General features: G+C 35.6%; 1 protein-coding gene across 1 annotated transcript in view; it reads left to right on the forward strand.

The window, feature by feature from the left end:
- LOC134374920 (rho GTPase-activating protein 20-like) overlaps positions 1-22,337 on the forward strand; it is a 100,998-nt gene that overhangs the window by 61,687 nt on the left and 16,974 nt on the right. Inside the window, exons 9-13 of the mRNA XM_063093077.1 lie at positions 2,671-2,748; positions 4,999-5,065; positions 7,788-7,976; positions 18,319-18,497; positions 19,683-19,844. Coding sequence (XP_062949147.1) covers positions 2,671-2,748; positions 4,999-5,065; positions 7,788-7,976; positions 18,319-18,497; positions 19,683-19,844 — 675 coding nt within the window. The remainder of the gene's footprint in view (positions 1-2,670; positions 2,749-4,998; positions 5,066-7,787; positions 7,977-18,318; positions 18,498-19,682; positions 19,845-22,337) is intronic.

Here is a 22,337-nt window from a genome sequence, read left to right on the forward strand (position 1 = left end):
CAGATGTCTTTTTCCTCCCTCTGGCATGAATGTTTCTCTGGATCTTTTCAATAGCAGCTGCAGAGGCTTTTAGTAAATCTACTTCCATGAGGTATTTCCTTTTAGTATTAAACAGTTTTTTTTCCAACGTATCACTTCTTAAGTAGAGAGTGGTTTTGAAAAGTTTTCATTCTTTAAGTTTTTAGGGATTGAATCCCTCAGGTTAATAAGTGGAAGATCTGAGAAAGATGATATTTATAAGGGAATCAGCATTTTTCTAGATCACAGTATTTGTCGTTTTGGTCAAATTAATATTAATTCTTTAACCCTAGTTGTTATGTTTAATTTGATGACTGAAATTATAGTACAAGGGCCAAGATGTTATCAGTGATGAACAAGTTGGAAACTTATGAAAGTTTTTATGATACTATGGACTGTCATACTTCACAGCAGCTCTAGATTACATTGGATAGCTTTATTTGTGTGTAGAAAATACATGCAAAACAGTTATGTTTGGGAGAAAAGCAAAAGCTATGCAAATGTTCTGACCAACTCCTGAGTGTGAGATATCGCTGCTTGAGGAAAGTACTCAGATTTTTATGGTATGAGACTACAGAGATCTCCTGCAGCAAAGTAGGAAAACAACAACAACAACACTTGTTTCGGCCTGCTTTCATTCGACTGTTGTGGCAGTTGGTTACAATCAGGATTTTCATGGAAAATCCTTTATCACTTTTTTTTTCAGTATATGGAAAGTGTGTGCTTGAGAAAGGACTGATGTCCCCCATTTTGAAAGAGAAGACAGGAGGTGTGGTCAGGTTGGGTGTTCTGTTTTTATCACTAGTACCCTAGATAAGTCAAGGGTGCTGTGACACACTATATCCTTTGCTCTCTGAAGTAGCTTTCATGGCAGTAGTCTCTTACAGGGAGCCCTGCTTCCAGAAAGAGTGATTTCCCCAATTACGAGTGCATCTATGGGAAGTATTCTTTATCCTTGGTCTTCAGTTAGGCACAACCTGTCAGTGAGTTCTGCTAATATGGAAAGGAATTGCCACATTTTCAGTTTTGTCTGTTTGTTTTGTTGTTTGTTTACTAGCCAAAGAGCCGTATCTGCCGAAATTCATTTTTTTCATCTACCAGAAAGGCAAGCAGGAAAAAATACACTTCCTATAGCACTATTTTGAACATATGTGCCTAGTGTTAAGAAAAACCATTACCTTAAGAGACCAGGTAATTGGGAAGATAGATTCTTCACTACAAAAGACTTCATGAGAGATTTTCTTTAAATTGAATTGAATGGTTTTCAGACTTGGGAAAAAAAAAAGAAAAAGAAAAAAGCAGAAGCCTTTTTTGAAGTTATATGTCAAGTTACAAAGCTCAGTATGTAGTATAACTATGCCACTCTGGTAGAAAACAGGCACCGGATTGGGCGTTCCAAGCCCTTTTTGTTGTGCTCTGAGACACTTTTGCATAATCTTTGGGATAGAAGGAGGACAATTTGAAATCAGTGCACTTAAAAAAAATTGTTTTAAATAAAATTCAATTAACTAACAACTTTTAAAGGCAATTTGTCATGTGAAGTAATTGACTTATTGGGAAGACATAATATAAGGGAACAACAATTGATGAATTATCAGTGGATTTCACTTCGCTTTATTTTTATATCATTTTTTCTTTTATATTATTTTTTTTCCTTTTATGCTACTTATTTGTACCATTTAAGCCCTTCTATCAGCAGCCCTGATCGCTTATTTATCTGATAATTATCATATTTATAACCTATGTGCATAGCAAAAATATTTCCTTTTTGATAACACAACACTGTCGTATATTTACATAATATATTTTGGAATGCAGTGAGCTCTATAGATAGCTCAGAATCTTGTTAATCCCTTTTCTGTTTGTAGCATGCAAATTGTCTGTTTTTAAGTAGCAATTCTCAATGTAGTTTAGCACGGAGCTATTACAGATACCCTATTGAATGGCAGAGTTGGTAATAGAGTAGAGCTTCCTAAACTTTTCAGTTTTTTCCTAGACTCATCAGTTTTAAATTCTCTGAAGATTTTAACAATAAGAATCTTAGTAGCCACAATGCCTAACACATAGAAAGTGCTCAATAAATAGCTGTGTTTTAAAATTCTAACCTTTAAATGTCTTTCATAACCAGTTCTTATTCTGATTTTACCTAAACTGACTTTATACCATGGAAAGAAATAAAATCCTATATTGTGAAAACAGTACTAAGGAAGAGATATAAAGAGATTCAGCTCTCTCCCTTTTTTATTACCCATTGCGCTATGGAAATACAACTATGGAAATGAGGCAGAACACCAGCCTCACTGAATTTTTTTTTTATTGTACTCTCTATGAAATATATTTAGTCTTCTCCTTACTTGTTTAAGCTCTTATATTTTGTGAGCCACACATCTTTTATTTTGAGAGAAATAAATGTTTTATTAAAGGGCATAATATATAAGGAAATGAAAGTAAATTATAGTCAAAGGTTTATATTCTACTTAAGTCATGTGCTTTACTCTGTCCACACTTGAAATCGGGTTTGAAATTTTATTTATAACCACCTAAAGGAAATCAGGATTTGCCTTTGGATAATCATTTGGCAATTATTATTTGTTCACCTGTTTTAAAATTCTTTATTCATAGCTCTATTTCTTATTTCTTTTTTTTCTACAGTCTAAAACTATAACAGTAATGAATTCAGATACAGCGAATGAAGTTATCAACATGTCATTAACAATGCTAAGGATAACTGTAAGTTACTCTGCTAGATATTCTTAATTGAAAACAAACCTTGATACTTTAGAGTCATGTAAATATTATCCCTTCCATCATAAGACAGCTGGTTATTAGATATACCAAAATCATATTTTATCCCCCAAAGCATAGAAAATAAGGACAGTAAATCTTTAATATTAGTTTAAAATATGGGTGCTATCTTCCACTCTTATTTTAAAATTTGTATGAACCAAAAAGCATAAGATTGGACTATAATTTTAGGGTGATGATGTGTATTTTTATTGTATATGCTATGTACATTTACAAAAAATTTTTTTTTGGTGTAAGATTCTTAGTAATAAAGTTTCAACTCTTTCCCTCCTTTCTACTTGTCAATATTTGACAGTTCTCCTCCCTACCTAATCATCCTATTATTATCTCAAGACACAGTTAGTCTTAGGATGATGAATTCTGAAGGATTTGCTCTGTAGTAGAATTTTTGCATAAAGAACACATGGCTAGAAGCCATTTTGCCTGGCTGTAGGTCCTGAGGATAAGATGCCTGGTACTTCTAATGAACTGGTAAATAAAAAGACAAGCTTTTAAATAGATCATGGATTTGAAGGGCTTTAGTGTATACTCCACACTTTTTCCTTTTGCTTTTAGCTTCTGCTCCTGTTTTCTGAGACAGAGGTTACCTTTTGAAATTGTTTTAGAGGAAAATATTGAAATGTTTGAGAATGAGTTGGGGAAAGAGAATTGGAAGGTTCTCCTCATTGCCTCCCTATCAATTATATAAACACCACATAATGAGTACTTTTATTAAAGAGAGTGACTCTCAGAAGGGTGGAAACTAAGGAAAGCACTTGAACAACACTATTCCTTGTGTGAGATTCCCTATAAATTTTAAAACACACTATGATGTGACATGACACATGTTTAAGACATGCCATGTATTTCAATTTGCTAGTACATGGTGCTATAGTAAGCCCTTAAAGAGCTCAGGGTTTGCCCTGAGCTCTTTAAAAATTTGGGATTAAAAAATCTGACTTATTAAATTTAGTAATGTATTTTAAATGTAATTAAATTTATATGCAGTGAGTAAAGCAGACATCTTTGCATTGATTTCTAACCTGTGTGAATGTTTTGGAAGAAAGTGAATAGTTTTAGGGGTAGGAAGGGAGATTAATTAATGACAGGATTCATTTCCTTATCTGTATTTTTCTTTTAGATAAAGTGATCCATCTCCTCAGATCCCAAAATAATTCTATTAATTTAATTAGGAATTGAGGCTATTTGAGTACACCTGGTCTAAGAGATGATCACAGTGTTTTTAGACACTATATGAAAAGAAAGGATTTTTATTAGATTGCTCGTTCCATTTGAAATATAATTTTTTGACTAGTGATGAAGTAACAAACTATGTATGTATGGTAGTGGGGGCAGTCTGTATGGTATTCTCCATAGCCAAGACCCTCCGTTATAAGGGCAGGACCATGATTGTTAATCAGAAGTTAAAGTCAAGAATATGAAATACTGCCAACAGACTTGACTATATCTGTACTAGCTTCTTTTAAAATATATTTATCGTATTCCCCCTAGAGGAATATAACCCTTCCGGGGTTATAATTCTACTAGTGAACAATTTTATTGTTTTATGTTTTCCATGACTGGGCCTATTCTCTAGATTGAATTCTCATTCTTTCTGTGCCCAGGACTGGACTTGCCCAAACTAAAACCAGTGTAGACTATGCCAATTGCCTATCTGTTCAAAGCCTCTTCTTCTCCTGCTCAGAAGCAGCTGAACTAAAATCAGCCTTTGATATTTTACTTCTTAATCATACATACAGAAGTGTTTGTGGCTTTCTGGATAACAAGGTTGTCTTTGCCAGGGACATGTTGAAGGTTAAGTCGGATATTCTCTGAGAAGTCCAGAGACATAGCAGAAGTCAGGACTCTAAAGAAGAGATTAGCCTTTTAGAACCAGAAAGTTTGTTCTTCCTTTGTAGAAAGATTTAGTCAAGATTTCACATTCCGTGGGCTACCTTTATATTGAGGGCCTGATTCCATTGAAGTTTGTGGATCCCTAGCCATCACTGGGGATTGGGGGGAGAGAGATGGGGTTTTCTAAAAAAAATCATAATCACTCCTGTGTACCTATATAGCATTTACATTGTCCCCAGGTTTTTCCTTTGACGAAACATAAAAATGCCAAAAAAAAAAAGTCCTCATCGAAGTACCAAATGTTGAAGATTTATTATGACTTTTAATTCTTTTATCTCCAAGGGCTCTGAGAGAGATTACCAGTTATGGGTCAATTCTGGCAAAGAAGCAGCACCATTCCCACTCATTGGTAAGTTTCTGTGAAAATCTAAGAGAACTATAATTAAAATTCAGTGAATACTAAGTGTCTGAGAGAATTAGTCATATGGTCCTAAATTTAAATACTATGAAATGTTAAATCTCATATGAAGAATAAATATCTACTAAACATTTCTCTGTGTTAGAAAAAATCTCTTTGCTCAAGTAGCTAATTTTATAGTTGGGAAGAAAAATGTGAATTTTCTTCTGTTTTTCACTTTATAAACAGAGCTAGCTTGCCAAACCTTTACTTTTTTTCTGTAACACAGCAATATGTATTGGTATTTCCTTTTCTTCATACACTTCTTTTTATATTCAGTTCTTGGGATTTTCTGTTCCCTTTCCTATCTACTATTTTGCCTCTCTGGAAGACCAGTCTATAATCCAGTCATGCATCTTAAACCATTAGTGAGTATGAAATACCTGCCCTGTGCCAGGAACTTTTCTAGGCATCAAAGAAAATGAATTAATCCATTTGAACATATAAATCTTCACTGGCTAATCTACTGTCACTTCACTAACTTACTTTGCTATTTCTGTAGCTCAATTACCCAGCATTTGATTTGAGGAGTATTGGTATATAGGTTATATCTCACCTTATTTAAATCATTTCGCTAAAAAATATTTTTTGATCAGTAATTTTATTCAGAGTGGTTAACAGAAACAGAGCAATTAAAATGAGGGACAATATCTGTAGCAGATTTTGAGATGATGAACACAATGAGGTTGATGACGATTTCTGTTAACAATTGAAAAATGCTTACTACCTGCTAGACATTGTGAAAAGCATTTCACATGCATCATCTTGTGCAGTCCTTTCATTTATCTGTGAGGTCACTACTGTGTAATCAGTGCTTCAAGTGATCTGAGTAATCTAAAACCAAACTTTTCTACAAAATGTGTATGCTTAGAATGTAGAAAGTGATCATGCATAAACTGAGGACAAAATTGACTTATTTCAGGGTTTTTTTCCCCCTCTATCTTAAAATTTTATTTTTATTGAAATAGTTGATTATACATATTTGTGGGGTACAGAGTGGACTATTAGTATTTGTGGACAATATATGGTGATCCAATCAGGATAATTAGTGTATTTATCATTTCAAAATGTAATAATTCTTTGTGTTCATTAACCAATTTCTCCCTAATACCCCTACCCCTTCCCACCTCTAGTAATCACAGTTCTGTTTTCTACTTCTCAAAGTTTAATGTATTATTGTGATTGTAGTTTCTTTCTTTCTCTTTTTTAGCTCTCACTTAATGTTGCCATTTTTGTAAAGTCAATGGACAACAATTAAAGTTGTCAAATTTTTTAAAACATGCTTAAAATGGGTTTTAATAAAATACATTCATTTAATTAAAACTAGGTGGATGGTAACTTTTAAGCTTAAAACATCTCCAAGCTTCATTACTAGCTCTTACTAAAAAGCCATGGAACATGACATATGATTGTCCCATGATTGAATAGCAGTTCTTATTTGTATATTTTGGGCTGGCTGGTTAGCTCAGTGGGTTAGAGTGCAGTGTTATAACACCAAGGCGAAGGGTTCCAATCCCTGTATTGGCGATATACCAAAAAATAAAAATAAAAATAATTGTATATTTTAATGTACCTTGCAAACCTCAATTGTAGATTAGCTGCTGGCTATTTGGATAAATTGATTGTTTTATTGCTGTTATAGAAGGCTTCTTTTTTCTTTGTCTTTTTTTTTTTTCTTAATTCCTAGAAGTTGCTGTATTGCTTGATATTAATTGAATATTGACTTATGTGCCTATGCCAGGTAGAAAGGAACACTAAGCATTTAGTGAGTTACATTTAGTGATAAGTCAGCAATAGAAGAGAACTTACTCTTGTGCTTAAAAAACCTGCAAACCAGTAGTGTTTGAGCTTTACACTAAGAGGATGCAATTACTTAGAGTATTAAAGGGCAAAAATTACGTTGTGATCAGATAGATGTGCAGGGTTTAGCTTTTCTAGTTTGTAAATTCCTTTTTGCATGTGTTTCTGTGTTTCTAATCCCCTGCAGTCTTCCTTCTGATTATTGCCTATGAACACCAGCCTCAGAGGGTAGCAGTGGGAGGGAAGCATAAATCAAACCAGTCCCAATGCTCTTGAGAAGCTCTACTTATATAACTAATAAAAACTAATTAAATGTTTTTCAGTCAGACATCTTGTGTTAAATAATAATAATAGTAATTCTTGACATATATAGTTCATTGTCCCTATTATTTAAATAATATTAACCACCAATGTTTACTTATTTGATCTTTACAATGCTTGTGTGATAGGGGTAGGGTAAGTATTTTAAATCATGCATTTGAGGCTGAGAGAGGACGGGATTTGCCGAAGATTTATAGATCTAGTTAGTGTCAAAGGAGAAACTAGAATACCTCTAAATATTCTTATATGCAAATAGGAGAAACCAACATTATGCAACTCACAAACTGACCTGTACATTCACTCCACACTAGATATTTTTAAAAGACTTTTTTTCTTCCTTCCTTTCTTCTCATCCTTAAAACTATTTTGGTAGGACCACCTACATTATGCTGTGGTCTCCAACTATGAGAGTGCACATGGTGATCATTCAGTCAACAAAAGGATTCCTTATACCAAAGTACCAGGGGTAAATTGCAGTACATTCCAGTTTGTAGCACACATGCTCACAGTATCAGCCTGTCTGAAGTCTACATGTAGATTTTTCTCTGTGTAGGGCATGAATATCCTTATGGAATTAAAATGAGCCACCTTCGAGACACTGCACTCCTGACACAGGGATCAAAGGACTCCACCACACCTCTCAACTTCCAGGACCCCTTCCTTATGGAACAGCTGCCCCAAGAGATGCGGTGCCAGTTCATCCTGAAGCGCAGCCGTCTGGCTATGGCCCAGCAACGGAGTGGTGAGTCGCTTCTCGTCCTTCATAGAGCCTTCTTTCAGCAAAAGTTTTCATTCCTGGACACACAGTTTGTACAAGTGAAAAGACCCAAACTTCCAGCCAGATGGGGTGATTTTTCTTTTGAATTAGCTAGGAGTTTTGAAAGGAAAGATGGAGTTTTAGTAGATCATTTTATAAATTAGCAATAGGCATGACTGATATAACCAGCAACTAATAGCAATACAATCTATCCCTTCTTTCTTTGCCATTCTTTCCCCTTTAACCTTATGGCCACTGCAGAGTCAAAGGCACTAGGCAATGCTGCAGGTGCTTTAATACCTTCTTTGTACTGTAATACACTCCACTGTGTGTTCCCCCTAAATGGTCACAGTATAAAAAGGAGGCTGTCAGTGATGGATGTCAGAAGACTCTGATGCCCTGCCTGGATCCTGGGACTGATAACTATGTGAAGACTAGGATAATTTCTACAGAAGTCTCTCTTTAGCCTACCAATTGAGTATTAATTTCCTGTGAACAGAGCTGTCTCTTACCTCCCCATTATAAAGACTCTGGAATGATAAAAATGGTGTCCAACATAATTTACCCTAACCCAAGTTTGAGTTTTAAGCTCTCAGTCTGAAATTGAGATTGTATGAGAAATAGAAAGTGGATACCAGAAACTATGAGTGGGATAACAGAAAATTGAAGCTAAATTTCTACAGTTGCCCTTATCAATTTGAACCAACTAGGGGGTCCAGTGAACAGTGGAATTGCCTTTGCAAATGAGCAAACTCGGGCCCAAGGAGTAATAAATTTAAAGGCATAGCATGGACCTTGAGAGATCACTGAAGCCACCTACCTGCCACATGACAGATTTTAGGCATCATCTGAATGCCAGATGAAATTTTGAAGTACTTCATCTGTGTGTGATCCAATTGATGTAGCATTAATGAAAAAGTAGCTCATACTGTTTTTAACCTCATTGTAGAATGACCCTACTTTAAGAAAAATGTGTATGTAGCAATCTAAACTTAGAGAAAACAGACAAATCAGCACTCATTGTGAAGAATTTTACACACCAAGATCCTTTTAAACAAAACATCTTTCAATTCATTTAAAATTGTTTAATTTATAATTTTCATATTAAAACATCTATAGATTTTTTTTTAATAATTGCAATACTAGCGTAAAACTTATCTTCCTATTCACTCCATTGATTCCAAATTTTGACATCTTATTGGGCAAAAAGAGTTGTAACTGCCCTCTCTTCCTCTTCAGCTAGCCTTTGTTCATTTTTTCTTTTCTGCTTTCTTGCTATTGTTAAAGAGTTGAATAACGAGGACAGAAGCTGTGGCACACAAAAGCTACAATATTTACTATCTCGACCTTCCCAAATGATTTGTCAGGTCCTCATTTACAATAACACGTCTAGTTTTTGTGCATGGAAACATGGAAAAACAAAACAAAACAGTTTTTCCTCTCTGGAAGCCCAGATTCCTCCTGTCTACTTATAACCTACAACACTGTATCACTTTCTCCATCTTTTAGTCAACTCCTATTTTTACTTCTTTTCTTATCCAACTTGAATTCCATGATTATCATGATTATCTCTCTTGCAGATAACCTCAGCTTCTTTGACCCTCTTTTCTACTTTCCTATGTACCTAGTAAAATTCCTTCGTTAGATGAACTCTAAAGAAACACTGCTAGAGGAAATAATACAGCAGCAGGGCAGTTTTATATCACTAATGACCACCCTCAAATGGGCACTCTATACTGGCTAGAGAGTCTTAACTTTTTCTCTAAGGCATTTTCCAACTCCTTGAGTCAACTGTTCTGTCTGAATCCCCTCCATACACATATACACACTTAATCCCGTCACTTTCTGTTGATGGTGACCTGGCCTCCAACTCTAAACTTTACTGAAGTCAACAGTAAATTAATAGATCGGTCATCAGGGACTCCCTCATCTTGCCAACACCGGTGTACAAACTTACCGTGAATTCATACCAGTCATCTTCTCCTGTCCTGTAACAGTAAGTTGAACTTTTGGACTATAAAGCTGTTTGCTCACTTCCTTGGGCTGTTCTGAGGGGGTGCTATAGAGAGAGGTATCATGGTTTTCCATCCAGTAAAATGTGAGCTTCATGAAAGCAGGGATTTTGGTCTGTTTTGTTCACTTCTGTATTGCCAGAACCTGCAACAGTGCCTGGCATATGTAAATGAATATTTACTCAATGAATATTTGTTTAATGGATAATCAAGTTAATTTTTAGATTTGTTATCTCATTAAAGATACAAAGAGAATCTTTATAACTATGCTAAGGAGAATAATATTCTCTCACTCTACCTTTTTTACCCATGTTTTCAGAACTATTTCTCTGGGTCTGTTGTCAATTTCAATTAATTTGACTGATAATCAGAGTAAGAATCCTAAGGGTTTTACTCAGTTTTGACAGTGACTTGCTTTCTAAGTTAAATTATAGGCATCCTCTGCTTAGTTTCTTTCTTTTGGAAATTAGGATAATGGTAGTTCCAGTGGTAGATGATTCGTGGCAAATGGGATCAGGGATGGAGTAACTATAGCCCAATGGTGCCAAAGCCAAGCTGGATATCAGAATCACCTGTGCAACTAAAAATTACAGGTGAACCACCTATGTGGGTTTTTTTTTTTTTTTTAATACAGAAGATTTTGATGAACAACTGTTTCAGAAACCACTGAATTAGATTGGGGGTCAGCAAAGTTTTTCTGTAAGGGGCTCGATAGTGAAATTTGCAGGTAGATGCTTATGTAACAAAAGAAGGAAAATTTCCATGTTTTTTATACTGATGGAATTCAAAATATAATTGAGTATAATTTTACATAATACAGGTCTACTAATAAGAGTTGAATTATTTGGAGGGGGATAAAATTTGACTTAATTGGGTTTTAAAGTTCGTGACTTAATCGTCAAAATCGATTGCAAATGTTCTGATCTGTAATGAGATTTTTATATTTCATCTTGGAAAACGTTTTCACACAGATAGGTACTGCCAAATATCGATATCATTCTATGAGCATACAATCCTAATTGAGCACATTTCTCTCTTAGATGGCATTTGTAGACTTGTGTTAGATTCTTCTTCATTTCATGGAAGATAATCACTTCCAATTGCAGGTTAAGTGGAAGCTCCTCAATTTAATAAATAGATTTTGAGTTATGATATTTTCCTCTTGCGTGGAGATTGGTAAAACACTACTAGAGTTATCGTTTGAACTCGGAAAATATATGTGCTGCAGACTTGTGTGGGACTAGAGATCTTGCTTCTTGTTTTGACAGCACCAGAAGTGTATAAAGCAGCTTGACATTACTTGTGATTAAATATCGTTGAATGACTTTACTGCATTAAAAGTTTTATGTATAAATATTGTTTTGCCTTGTAATTTTAGGTGGGATTCATTAAGAAACATCAAATCTACAGGAAAAGTTAACTTATAAAGCCATTCAATGTCCAGTAATAGTGATTGAAAGCAGTTCTTCTCATTCATAAAAAGTTTAATCTCAGCCCAGAATTCAAAACATCATTATAAAACTTTACCACTGCTGAGCCATTGAACTGCTCTGTGATAGTACAAGAAAGGCTAATATTTGGCTTCTATTTCTGACGATTCACAAAACTGACAATGGTTAAGTCCATGAGAGTAAATGAAGTTCACTGCTGACACTACTAATCCAGTAACACTTTATAGATTGAAATATTTTCCCTGAGTACCACTGATCAATACACTGAATAAACCATACGTATTAAACATTTTAAAATTTTACTACCTTTGTAAATTTGTTGAATCACACCGTTTTTTCACTCCACACATTTGCTACATCATCAGACATAACACATTTTAGCAGATTCCACTTCAGGTGGTGCTGAATTATTTTCTCAAATTCTTTCAAAATATTCTCACCCATAGTTGTTCTATGCAGTCTGTTTAAGGCTAATTCTTCAGTCACTTCAAACGCGGCATCAACTTCTTGAATAAGCAACTGAGCAGTATTGGTAACATCTGTCAACTCATTAAGAACCAAAGTGAGTCACCTGCCTTGTTTTAGTTGACTATTGATATTATTCCTGATGTCCTCAACTATTTGATCAGCTATTCTCACTAAAAGGCTAATAATCTTAAATCTAGTTTCTCTGGGCTCATTTCTTCATCTACTACAAGCACACAGGATTTCATCAATTCACCATTAGTAAATGGCTATCCTTTCTTGGCTAACAAATGAGCCACTCAAATTTACTTTTTTTGCAGTCTGTTTTCATTTTTTGTCTTTGTGAAAAAATTTTGTGGTGATGAGATATTTTATTTTAAATATTCTAATTTTTCTGATCGTTGCTTTCTTTTAAGTTGGGGATACTGTGATTGTTAGTGTTTAGTCTGGTAATGTCAACATTTATTGACAAGTGCTTAGTCAGGTAAAGTTGACATATATTTTTTCACCATGGCTGTTATGTCGTTGCACAGTAACCACAATACTTTGCCCATTGATTCAATAACAATGTCATACACACTTCACGGTGCCCTAAAAACTCAGCACTGGAAGTCTACTTTTCTTATTTTGACATGATGAATAATAAAAAAAATAGATTTGCAGTATCATGACACATGTGGCACTTGAAACATTGTCAAAATATAATGGAGTCACTGAAATTTGTAGTGCCCTGAGCAACAGTGCAAAGCAATGAGAGCACAACATATTGTCTTGGTCACAGCTACTCAACTCTGCCATAGAGTGTGAAGTGAAAACAGTCATAGACAATACATAAATGAATGAGTGTGGTAGTGTCCCAGCAAAACTGTTACAGACAGTAAAATTTGAATTTCTTAAAATTTTTTATGTATCACCAAATATTCTTCTTCTGAATTTTTCAACCTTTTAAAAATGTAAAAACTATTCTTAGCTCACAGGCTATCCAAAGAGAGGTGGCAGGCCAGATTTGGCCCAGGGATTGTAGTTTGCTGCCCTCTAATTTAGATTATTAGAATGCACATTTAATCAAAAACATTTCAGGTAAAGTCTCAGTATTCTACTAGACTTTATAACAGAGCTTTCCCTAAGTAACAGAACCATCTCTTTTGACTGGTCTCCGTTTCTTTGCCTGTTACATCTTTGCAGTGTTTTAATGAGAAGTAAAAAAGCCAAAAGGCATCTAGAAAGACTAAAGAACTGTAGAGAGCCTACAAATTCTACAAATGGAACTTTTGGTCCCTGGATGATAACACTCTTCATAATGTTATCAAGTAATTTCTACATAAAACATAACAGTTTATAGAATACTTTCTTTTAAGCCTCAAAAAAACCATGTAAGTTTCCATTATTACCCATTTTACAAATGAGCAGACTCAGACTGTGTCCAGCATCACAAAGCATATAGCAGTAGAACTGAAAACTCAACATAGATCTTCTGTCCTTAGATCTCGACTCATCACTAGACCCAACTGCCCTATTATATGGACATGTTAGTACTAACTCACTTCATGAAATGGAGACAATTTTACATAGTTATTGTTTGTCTTACTGTTAACATCCTCACAGCTTTTATTAATACTCTTGGTTTTTTTTTCATTTGAAGGCAACATTCCACTCTGGAAATTGTTTTCAGTACTTCCATAGCCTCATTGTGATGTACAATATATGACCCTATGATTATCAAAATTTAATGTATTTTAAAGTCCATACTTCTGTTTCCTTCTTTCCCGCCTTCTTTGCCCCCAACTCATCCCTAACATAAATCAGAATTAAAAAGGAGACCTCGTAGGAGGAAATGAGTTTAAGAAGAAGACTCTCTTCACTCTCTTTCCCTGCCTTTCTTCACATACATACCAACAATTAACCTGACTTCTAATAGGGAAAAATGAGCTAATACTTTTTTTCCAGCACATATTATATATATGGAATTTGGCTTTATTTACCAAGTGCCACTTGTTATACTCAGAGTTCATCATACTCTGTTTGGCCTGTATATTTATTTATTTATTTTGTCTTTTTCGTGACCAGCACTCAGCCAGTGAGTGCACCGGCCATTCCCATATAGGATCCGAACCCGCGGTGGGAGAGTCGCTTCGCTCCCAGCGCTGCACTCTCCCGAGTGCGCCACGGGCTCGGCCCTGGCCTGTATATTTAAAATCCACAGAACTCTTAAATTCTTAAATTGCTTAGCCCCAGGAAGTAGATATTTTGCGTGATCTTATGTGGAAATTTATATGTTGTTTCTAAGATTAGCAAGGAGATAAAAGAGGAAGATAATTTCTATTAAAATATTGGCTGGGAACAATTAATATTATGTTTTTAAACCACCTGAATAAAATAAGCCACAATTAGACAAAGCTTCATACATCCATTTCTGAGAGACGTTTTCTCTAGTTAGCTCAAAGAAAATATCCCTGTTAACCAGCATCGCTTTAGGTGAGCACAGTCATCTTCCATCTGTTTTTCAAATTTCTGCTTCATTGTGGAGAAGACCTCCCACTAAATAGTCTTACACTGGAAACAGAATAGCAATAGATCTCTCAGAAGTCCACCTCTGAGACTTGAGTCACTACAAGTCATCCTTGGGGTGGTTGGTCCACAGTGAGATAGCTCTAGTGTTAATTGGGGGTGCAGATATAGACATTCAAAGATCTGACCTCAAGACCCAACTCAAATGTCACTTCTAGGAAATCTTTGTTTCTTTGAATCTTTAGCTACCCCTTTCTCTGTGTCTCCAGAGCACTGTATACATATCTCTAGTGTAACATAAAAATTTACGTTGTGATTATTTGTTTACATATCTACATGTCTCTTTAGACTATGAGCTTCTCTAAGGCCTGAGAACTCATCCCAGGACTTAGTCCAGTGTATAGAACAGAGCAGAAGTTAAATGAAAGATTGAATGGCTTAGTCACACCTACTGGAAAAACTTGAATGAAGTGGAAGAGTTAATTAAGCGGGATCTTTCTAAGTGTGGTCTGAAGCAACTCTTGGGGTTCTATTGTGAGTGGAACTCCCATTTCTGTGAGCCCACAGCAGGCTTATTACCTTCCATATCTGCTTCAGACCCAGGACTACACTGGAATTAATGTGAACTTTTATAGTGGATGGTAAAATATGGGACATGTTTCTTCTTTTACCTGTTTGCCCTGTCATTCCAATGTTCTCTCATATGTATTTCCCACTCTGGAAAAAAACAAAAATAAAGGTCTTCTTAATTTCTGTAGCTATGTGGCCAGAATAGAATTTCTAATGAAAGCTTTTACTGTTGTGGTTATTGTTCTATACGCACAAAGTTTTAAGGATTGTAATTTTTAATATTCAGTTTTCTAATTTAAGCATGCAAAAACACTAGCCAGGGTTATTTAGGAAAGCTAGATTTACATGAAATTAGTTTCCTTTACATTTACATAATCTTTTTTTTTTTTTTGCAGTAACATGTTTTTTCATCAGCTTTTGACATTTAGAAAATAAGGGCTATACATTAAAGGCTCTGCACCAAAGTAAATTTTAATGAAAATTCTTTTTCTCTCAGTCTCAGAGGGAACCTGGACTCTCAGGTTGAATGCTGAACATAAAAAGCATGGCTACAGCTGAAAGTATTTATGATAAAGTAAAGAACTCAATTTCCACTTAAACCTCTGTCTACATTCATAGAATAACTGAGTTTATAACTTGTGATAGAGCATTCTTCTTAAGAAATGTGAAAGCTAAAAAATCAAGTAAATCTCATAGTTATAGAAATAGTAAAACCAGGTTAAATGTGAGCAAACCAGACTGAGTACAGCTACTCAGCATATATATTATGGTACATACTAAACAAACATTTGCCCAGATTGACATTGCTAGACATACAGGAACCCCTTTCTGGATTTCAGAAAGGGTTTCATTTCTTTTTCTGTTTTCTAAAATGGTGTAGGTTGGGAGTGTCAAAGCAGGAAGAAAATTCTTAATAGAGTAGTGGTATTCTTTCATGTCTACATACCTCCAGAAGGCTGTTAAACCAAATGGAGAGTAAGTACAGAGAGGAGGTCTTGTTTTTGAGGAGTAGATTGGTCTCTTGGCAGCTTTAATCAAGATTCCTTTGACCCATGCCTCGGGCAAAGTAATACTTTCCGTACATTATCTTGCATGATCCTTTCAGTAAGCCTTTGAGGGATAGGTTATCCTTTGCATTTTAAAGTTAAGGAAAGAAGTTAAGTAACCTGCCTAAATAAGTGTCTGAACCAAGAGTCACTAGGCTCCTGAGTTCAAAGCCAAAGAGCTTTGCCCACCTGACTGTGTGTACATTGACGACGTACTTACTGTATCCTAAGGGAGTGAAGTGTGGATGATGGTCGTAAGGTCATCTGATAAAATGTTGCTTATTTGCTTTCCTCTCACAACTTGGCTTTTTAAATATTTGGTTTAAGTAGGTTATTCTGAGAAAATAAAATGCTAAGGTACATTATATCCAAACGAGATAAAAGACTTCTTTAAAGTTAGTATTTGACGATGCTTAGAGAGAATTGAGTCAAACCGTGAGTGAGTGCTATCTGGGTATTGTGGCCTCTCATATCTTGGTTCTGTTAGCCTTAATTGCAAGATGTTTTGAATCTGCCCCAGGAATGCATGCTTTAGGGGTTAGCCAGCAATTTGGGCAGAACTGAATGTACAATATTTGGGGCTTCCACTGTCAGGTTTTGTCCTTTCTGTGATTCCCTCTCACGTTCCAGCTGCTGTGGGTACCTTTATCTTTGTTCTCTATTTCTCCAAGCCAGTAAGTGTTCCGGTTTCTCTCCAAATTTTAGTTGCCCCGCCACCCTGGGGCCTGTCTTCATGATAAAAGCTATAAGAATAGGAAACATTCAGTGCCATGCCATTCCCTTCTTCGAAGGGTCAAACTTTTACTTTCAGTATCTACCTTCTTTTGATCACTCTTTAGTGACTACAGGTAGGTTTATTTTCATTCACTTGTGTAGAGGTTATAGTTGTTGGGGTGTGTGTGTGTGTGTGTGTGTGTGTGTGTGTGTGTGTGTGTGTGTGTGTGTGTGTGTGTGTTGGGGGAAGGGAGAGGGAGAGAAGGAGCCAGCCACTTTTAGAAGTGGAACTTTTAAAAATGGAACCTTTTTATGTATCAGATCATTTGCAAACTAACTTTCATGTTAAAATTAGACACATGACAAAAATTTCAGCACTATGGTATCAAAATCATAACTCACTATTGACCCTTTTTACTTCTGCCTACTTTGTATATGTTGTTTTTTTCCACTTAAATTTCTCCTCAGTTTCAATCATTGTTCAACAACAATTGAGTACTTACTAGGTACAAGGCATTACGCTGGATGCTGTCTGTTGAAGTCTTATTCATTCAAAATCCAAATCAGGCTGGCCAGTTGGCTCAGTTCATTAGAACACGGTGTTATAAACACTAAGGTCAAGGGTTCGGATCCCCATACCTGCCAACTGCCTAAAAAACATCCAAATCAAATGCAAACGCCTCCAGGATCACTCCTCTCCCTCGTACTGGATCAATGTGCTTTACTTTCTTCTGAATACCTTTGGTCCGTTGTTCCTCCCTTATGATGTTTTATTTATTAATATACTTGTTTTTCCCCTCTCCCACCCCACCACCAGTCTTGTTCCCTATTAGATTATAAATGTCACCATGGCAAGGGCAAGTCTCAGTCATGTTTGCACCCATCCATCCTGCCTTAAGCATACGTCTTAAAGTCAGGAACTGAAAAGATACAGGAAAGTCTTTGCAGTTGCAAAGAAAGGGAAAAAACGAAGGACATTGCCTTCCTGTATCTGTTGTCAGTAGTAGAGTTGGACATCAGGCAATAAAGCATTCTTTGTTTCCATAGAACATCTTAATAGGGACAACAACTCTTCTCCTCTTCCTCCTCTTCTTCCTATTTCTCCTCCATCTTCCCCTTTCCCTCCTCCTTGCTTGCTTTTTCTCATGATTTAATTGTAGTATAATTCAGTCTTCAAATTTCTGGATGCCCAGTCTCATCTTTAAAATGGGAAAATGTATATGGTAGTATGGAAAACACTTTTTGCTTTAAGTTGTAATATTTCAATAGGAAGCCATTCTTTCACCTTTGAAATTTAGTGCCAGAACTCGAGTAAACATACCAGTGGTGTCTCAGAAATGGATAGAAGAAGAACCAAACATTTGATTCTTCCTTAGTTGATTTTTCCTTAATTTACAGAATATTATAGAGAAATTTCATGGGTTGAATTGTCAATAACAAAGGACATCTATAAGCATTTCTTTTCTGAGCCATAGTAACGAACATATAGTGAAATGGAAATTATAGAAATAAAGTTAAGTAAACTAAACTAGTTTTTCTAATACTCTCAATTCTGCCTTAGATTCAAATCAGAAGACATTTAAGAGGAGAAGATCTATCTTAAACTGGGCCTTTTGGCGAGGCTCTAGCACTCACCAGCACAACTTGCCCATATCTCCAACATCTCCTGTGCCAGGACAGCTGTTTGGAGTTTCTCTGCCAAATATTTGTGAGAATGATAATCTGCCCAAACCTGTCTTAGTAAGTCTCATTTTGGCCTGTAAAGTAATGGGAAAGGAATTTTAGGAATGGGGAACTCTGGAAAGTAAACCTGTCCCCAGATGGAGAGATTATAGACATCCCTGGCTTTAGCTAAGAATCTCTATTATCATTATTTAAAAGAATTAAAATCTGACTTAGCTATTGAAGAATCATAAGGAAGACATAAGAGATAATCTAGACTACTGGTTTCAAGAAAGAGCCATATAAGCCTGCTCAGGTAAATTGGAATTTGCTCTGTAGATAGACAATCCATATTCTATCTCTCACAAATCCTTCTTCAACTCCATATTGTTCTGAAAGTCTGGTTTTTTTTTTTAACCACTTCACCAACAGAGACTACTTAATCATATTTTTTAAAGTTTTTAAAACTGCTTTATTTGTATTTCAAGTATTTAAGAATAAAGATACATTCTCTGGCATTTAGTTATCTTTTGTGTATAGAATGGGTCAGTTGAAAGCCACTGAGTTTGTGTTGATATATTAAATAATCACTGTTAACCAACATTTTTATTGAGTATCCAGTATCCTGCAAGCACTATACTAGATGTGTGGCATTTTATGCTGTATTGTGCATCTATAAATGCCAGACACTAGTCTAGCCCCTTCACAGCTTATCTGTCACAGCAAATACAGAGGGTAGTTATTATTGTCATCATTCCTTTGTTTACTAATTTAAAAAAAAAGCCTCGGAACTTTACCAAGGGTTACACAGTAAATAAGTGGCATAACTAGATTTTAAATGCCATGGATTGCTTGTCTCCAAAACCCATTATCTTCCTACACTGCAAGCAGAGGACATACAAATAGAAAGAAAGCAAAGTGAGTAAACACTTAAAATTTACTCTCCTAGCAATTTTCAAGAATTTAGTACATTTTTATTAACTGTCATCACCATGTTATACAATAGGTCACCTAAATTTATTTCTCTTAGCTAACTGAAATTTTGTTTCCTTTGACCAACATCTCCCTAACTCCCCCACCATCATCCCCAGCCCCTGGTAACCACCATTCTACTCTCTAAAAGATTGACTTTAATCCTTCTAGCTGTCCATCCAGCTCCAATCCTTCAGTGCTTTTAATCTGTCCTCTAGTAGCTGCAGTACATGTTCCCTTGCATGTATGTGTGAAGTGCTTTTTTGTTTTGTTTCCTTTGCTTCCCCATAGGATATGCTTTACTTTCTTAATCAAAAAGGACCCCTAACAAAAGGAATCTTCAGGCTATCAGCCAGTCTGAAATCCTGCAGAGAGCTAAAAGAGAAACTGAATTCTGGAGTCGAAGTACACCTAGACTGTGAATGTATTTTTGTGATAGCATCTGTTTTAAAGGTAGGAAAAGTTCTCCCTTTATCCACCCCGTGGTGTAGCTCTGGAGCATGTTAAACATTTTATGTTTTGTTTTGTTTCATTATGAACATTATTTCTATCTGGAAAGAACCAAAGTAGATTTAGAATCTAAAAAAGGTTAAAAACATTTCAAAAAGTCAATATTGGACTTTAAAAGGCACTGCCGATGATATGACATGTCAGATATACTTTAAAAAAACTTTTTTACCTCACACCAATCTCTTCTTCAGTTCTGCCACCCCATGCAAAAAGAAAAATTGTAATTAAAAATTAAAATAATCAAAACATACACAGCATGTTTACAAAAATAAGCATCCTGCTTATGATGATTTTCTCACTATCTCACTACCTTCCTAATGAAGGCAAAGTTTTCGAAGATAGTTACAGCTTACCTTGCAATAAACAAGCATTTGCCTTGGAACTGAAACAAAAAACTATTGAAATGACTGAAAATTGCATTCATTTACATAACCATCATGCCCACAAATATTCCTTCCTTTGTCCCCTAATGCCTTTTACTTTGGAAGTGGAGTAAGAACGGCTACAACATCTGGGCCTTCTTTCACTTTTACTACATTTGACATTCTCTATTGTTCTTACCCTTTACCCATGGTTACTATGTCACATCTACCCATGGCTGACAGAGTTCTAAAATGTTTTCTTCCCTCACATTCTTGGAAATGTCATACATTTTTGGAAAACCTAGAGTCAAAACTAGCTTTAAGCAGAACTTTTGACCCCAGTAGTAGCTTCTGCAGACCTGCAGAAGGGGGCCCCATCTCCCAAAGGGTTGGGGTATACTGGAGCCACAGGTAGAGACAAGGCCCACAGCCTGCATCCCAAGGCCTGAAACATAAAAACCAAATGATGCAAAATATGGCAAAGAAGACTTTTGCATACCCCTACTCCAGCTGAGTGGCCAGCTGCTTTCAGAATTTTACTGCATATCTTCATGAACACTAGGTGTTTTGGGGTAAATGGGCCATGTCTGCTCTTAAACAAACCCTGCTGTGGACTTTTGCAATAAGTTATCACTCAAGAGAACTGGAGAGTTTTAACTAGGTTCAACTAATCTGTTTTGTACAGGGTTTGTGATGACTCTTCAGTCCTGAAATACAATAAGGATATCTGTGGTATGCTTAGCTAGATATATATGCCAAGGATATACGAGTATATGCATGTGAGTTTTTCTTTTTCATATAATTAGGTTCTCTGCCAGCTCTCAATTTAGGAAGGTAAAACCAATGTTTTAGAAGAATTTCCTTACTGTACTGTTCTTCACAACACCATACTTCTTAAAATTTTGTGCTAAATTCTTGAGGCTATTACAAAGAAGCATGGTTCTAGAAGAGTTCATTTGTGTTTTAGATTGCTGAAATATTATTTTTCCAAAAATAAGCAAAAGACAAAAAATTATCCAAATGATTGAAGAGTCTGGTTAAATAGGTTCCAAATAATTGAAGGTTTATCATTATGTAACTGTGTTTTAGTCACATTTCTTCCAAGTGCTTTCATGAAAGGAGATCAATTTTGTCAAAAGTTTTTGAACTTTTGTTTCTCATTTTTAAGACTGTTTTAAAGTAGTGTAGTATAAATTTAACTTCTCAAACTATAATTGGACAAAAATTGCTTGAGACACTATAGCTTTGATCTATCAGACCTTTAAGGAAAATTTCATATTTAATCTGGCAGAATTTCATCTCAAATGAATTGGAGAGTTCTGCTGATGGTCTGGGCTGTGGTTTCTGTGAGTTGGTGATTGTAATTCAGAACCGGCTCGCACATCCTTCTCAGCTGTGATGATGGCTCTATTTCATAACTTGTTATTCCAGCTGTGGGAGAGTTCATTGAGATATTATGAGTTATTATCTTTTAAGTGTAAGTTTAAGATTTAATGATGTTTTTCTTGAAGGCAGATCATAAGTATGTTTTCCAATGAGATTTAAAAAGAGAGCTATTGTCAGCACCCCGTTTTAAAATAACAAATTTTGCCTCTTCTAACTGACTTTTAAAGTGAGTGCAGCAGATAAAATTAGTTTGGAATTATGAAAATTCCATAGCTTTACCCAAAAAGGTAAGTTTTGTGATAATATATCTGAACCACAAGTATCCAGGTATATTTCTACTGCAAGATACAATAGAACAGTGGAAAACTTTGAATTAATTCATCCTTCTTCTTGTTAACCACTCTAAAAAAAATATGTTAACAGAGTGACTAGAAGGATGTTCTTCAAATTATCTTAGAATCTCAGTTACAGTTGATTAGCCTTCTCTTGTCCCCCATTAATATTTTCCCATGTGACACATAGCAGCAGTTCAGTCATGACTTCCACTGTGGCTGGGGCTGTGCTTGGCATTGACAAAGAATTGAGTTTTCTCTGACTAAAGTTTACTGATGGGAGATGAGACTGCAAGCTTGGCCTTCTTGTTGCCATACCGAAAGCAACAGAGAAAATTGGCCTAGAATGAACTCTT

Source organism: Cynocephalus volans, chromosome 4, assembly GCF_027409185.1.
Source record: "Cynocephalus volans isolate mCynVol1 chromosome 4, mCynVol1.pri, whole genome shotgun sequence".
Classification (NCBI taxonomy): domain Eukaryota; kingdom Metazoa; phylum Chordata; class Mammalia; order Dermoptera; family Cynocephalidae; genus Cynocephalus; species Cynocephalus volans.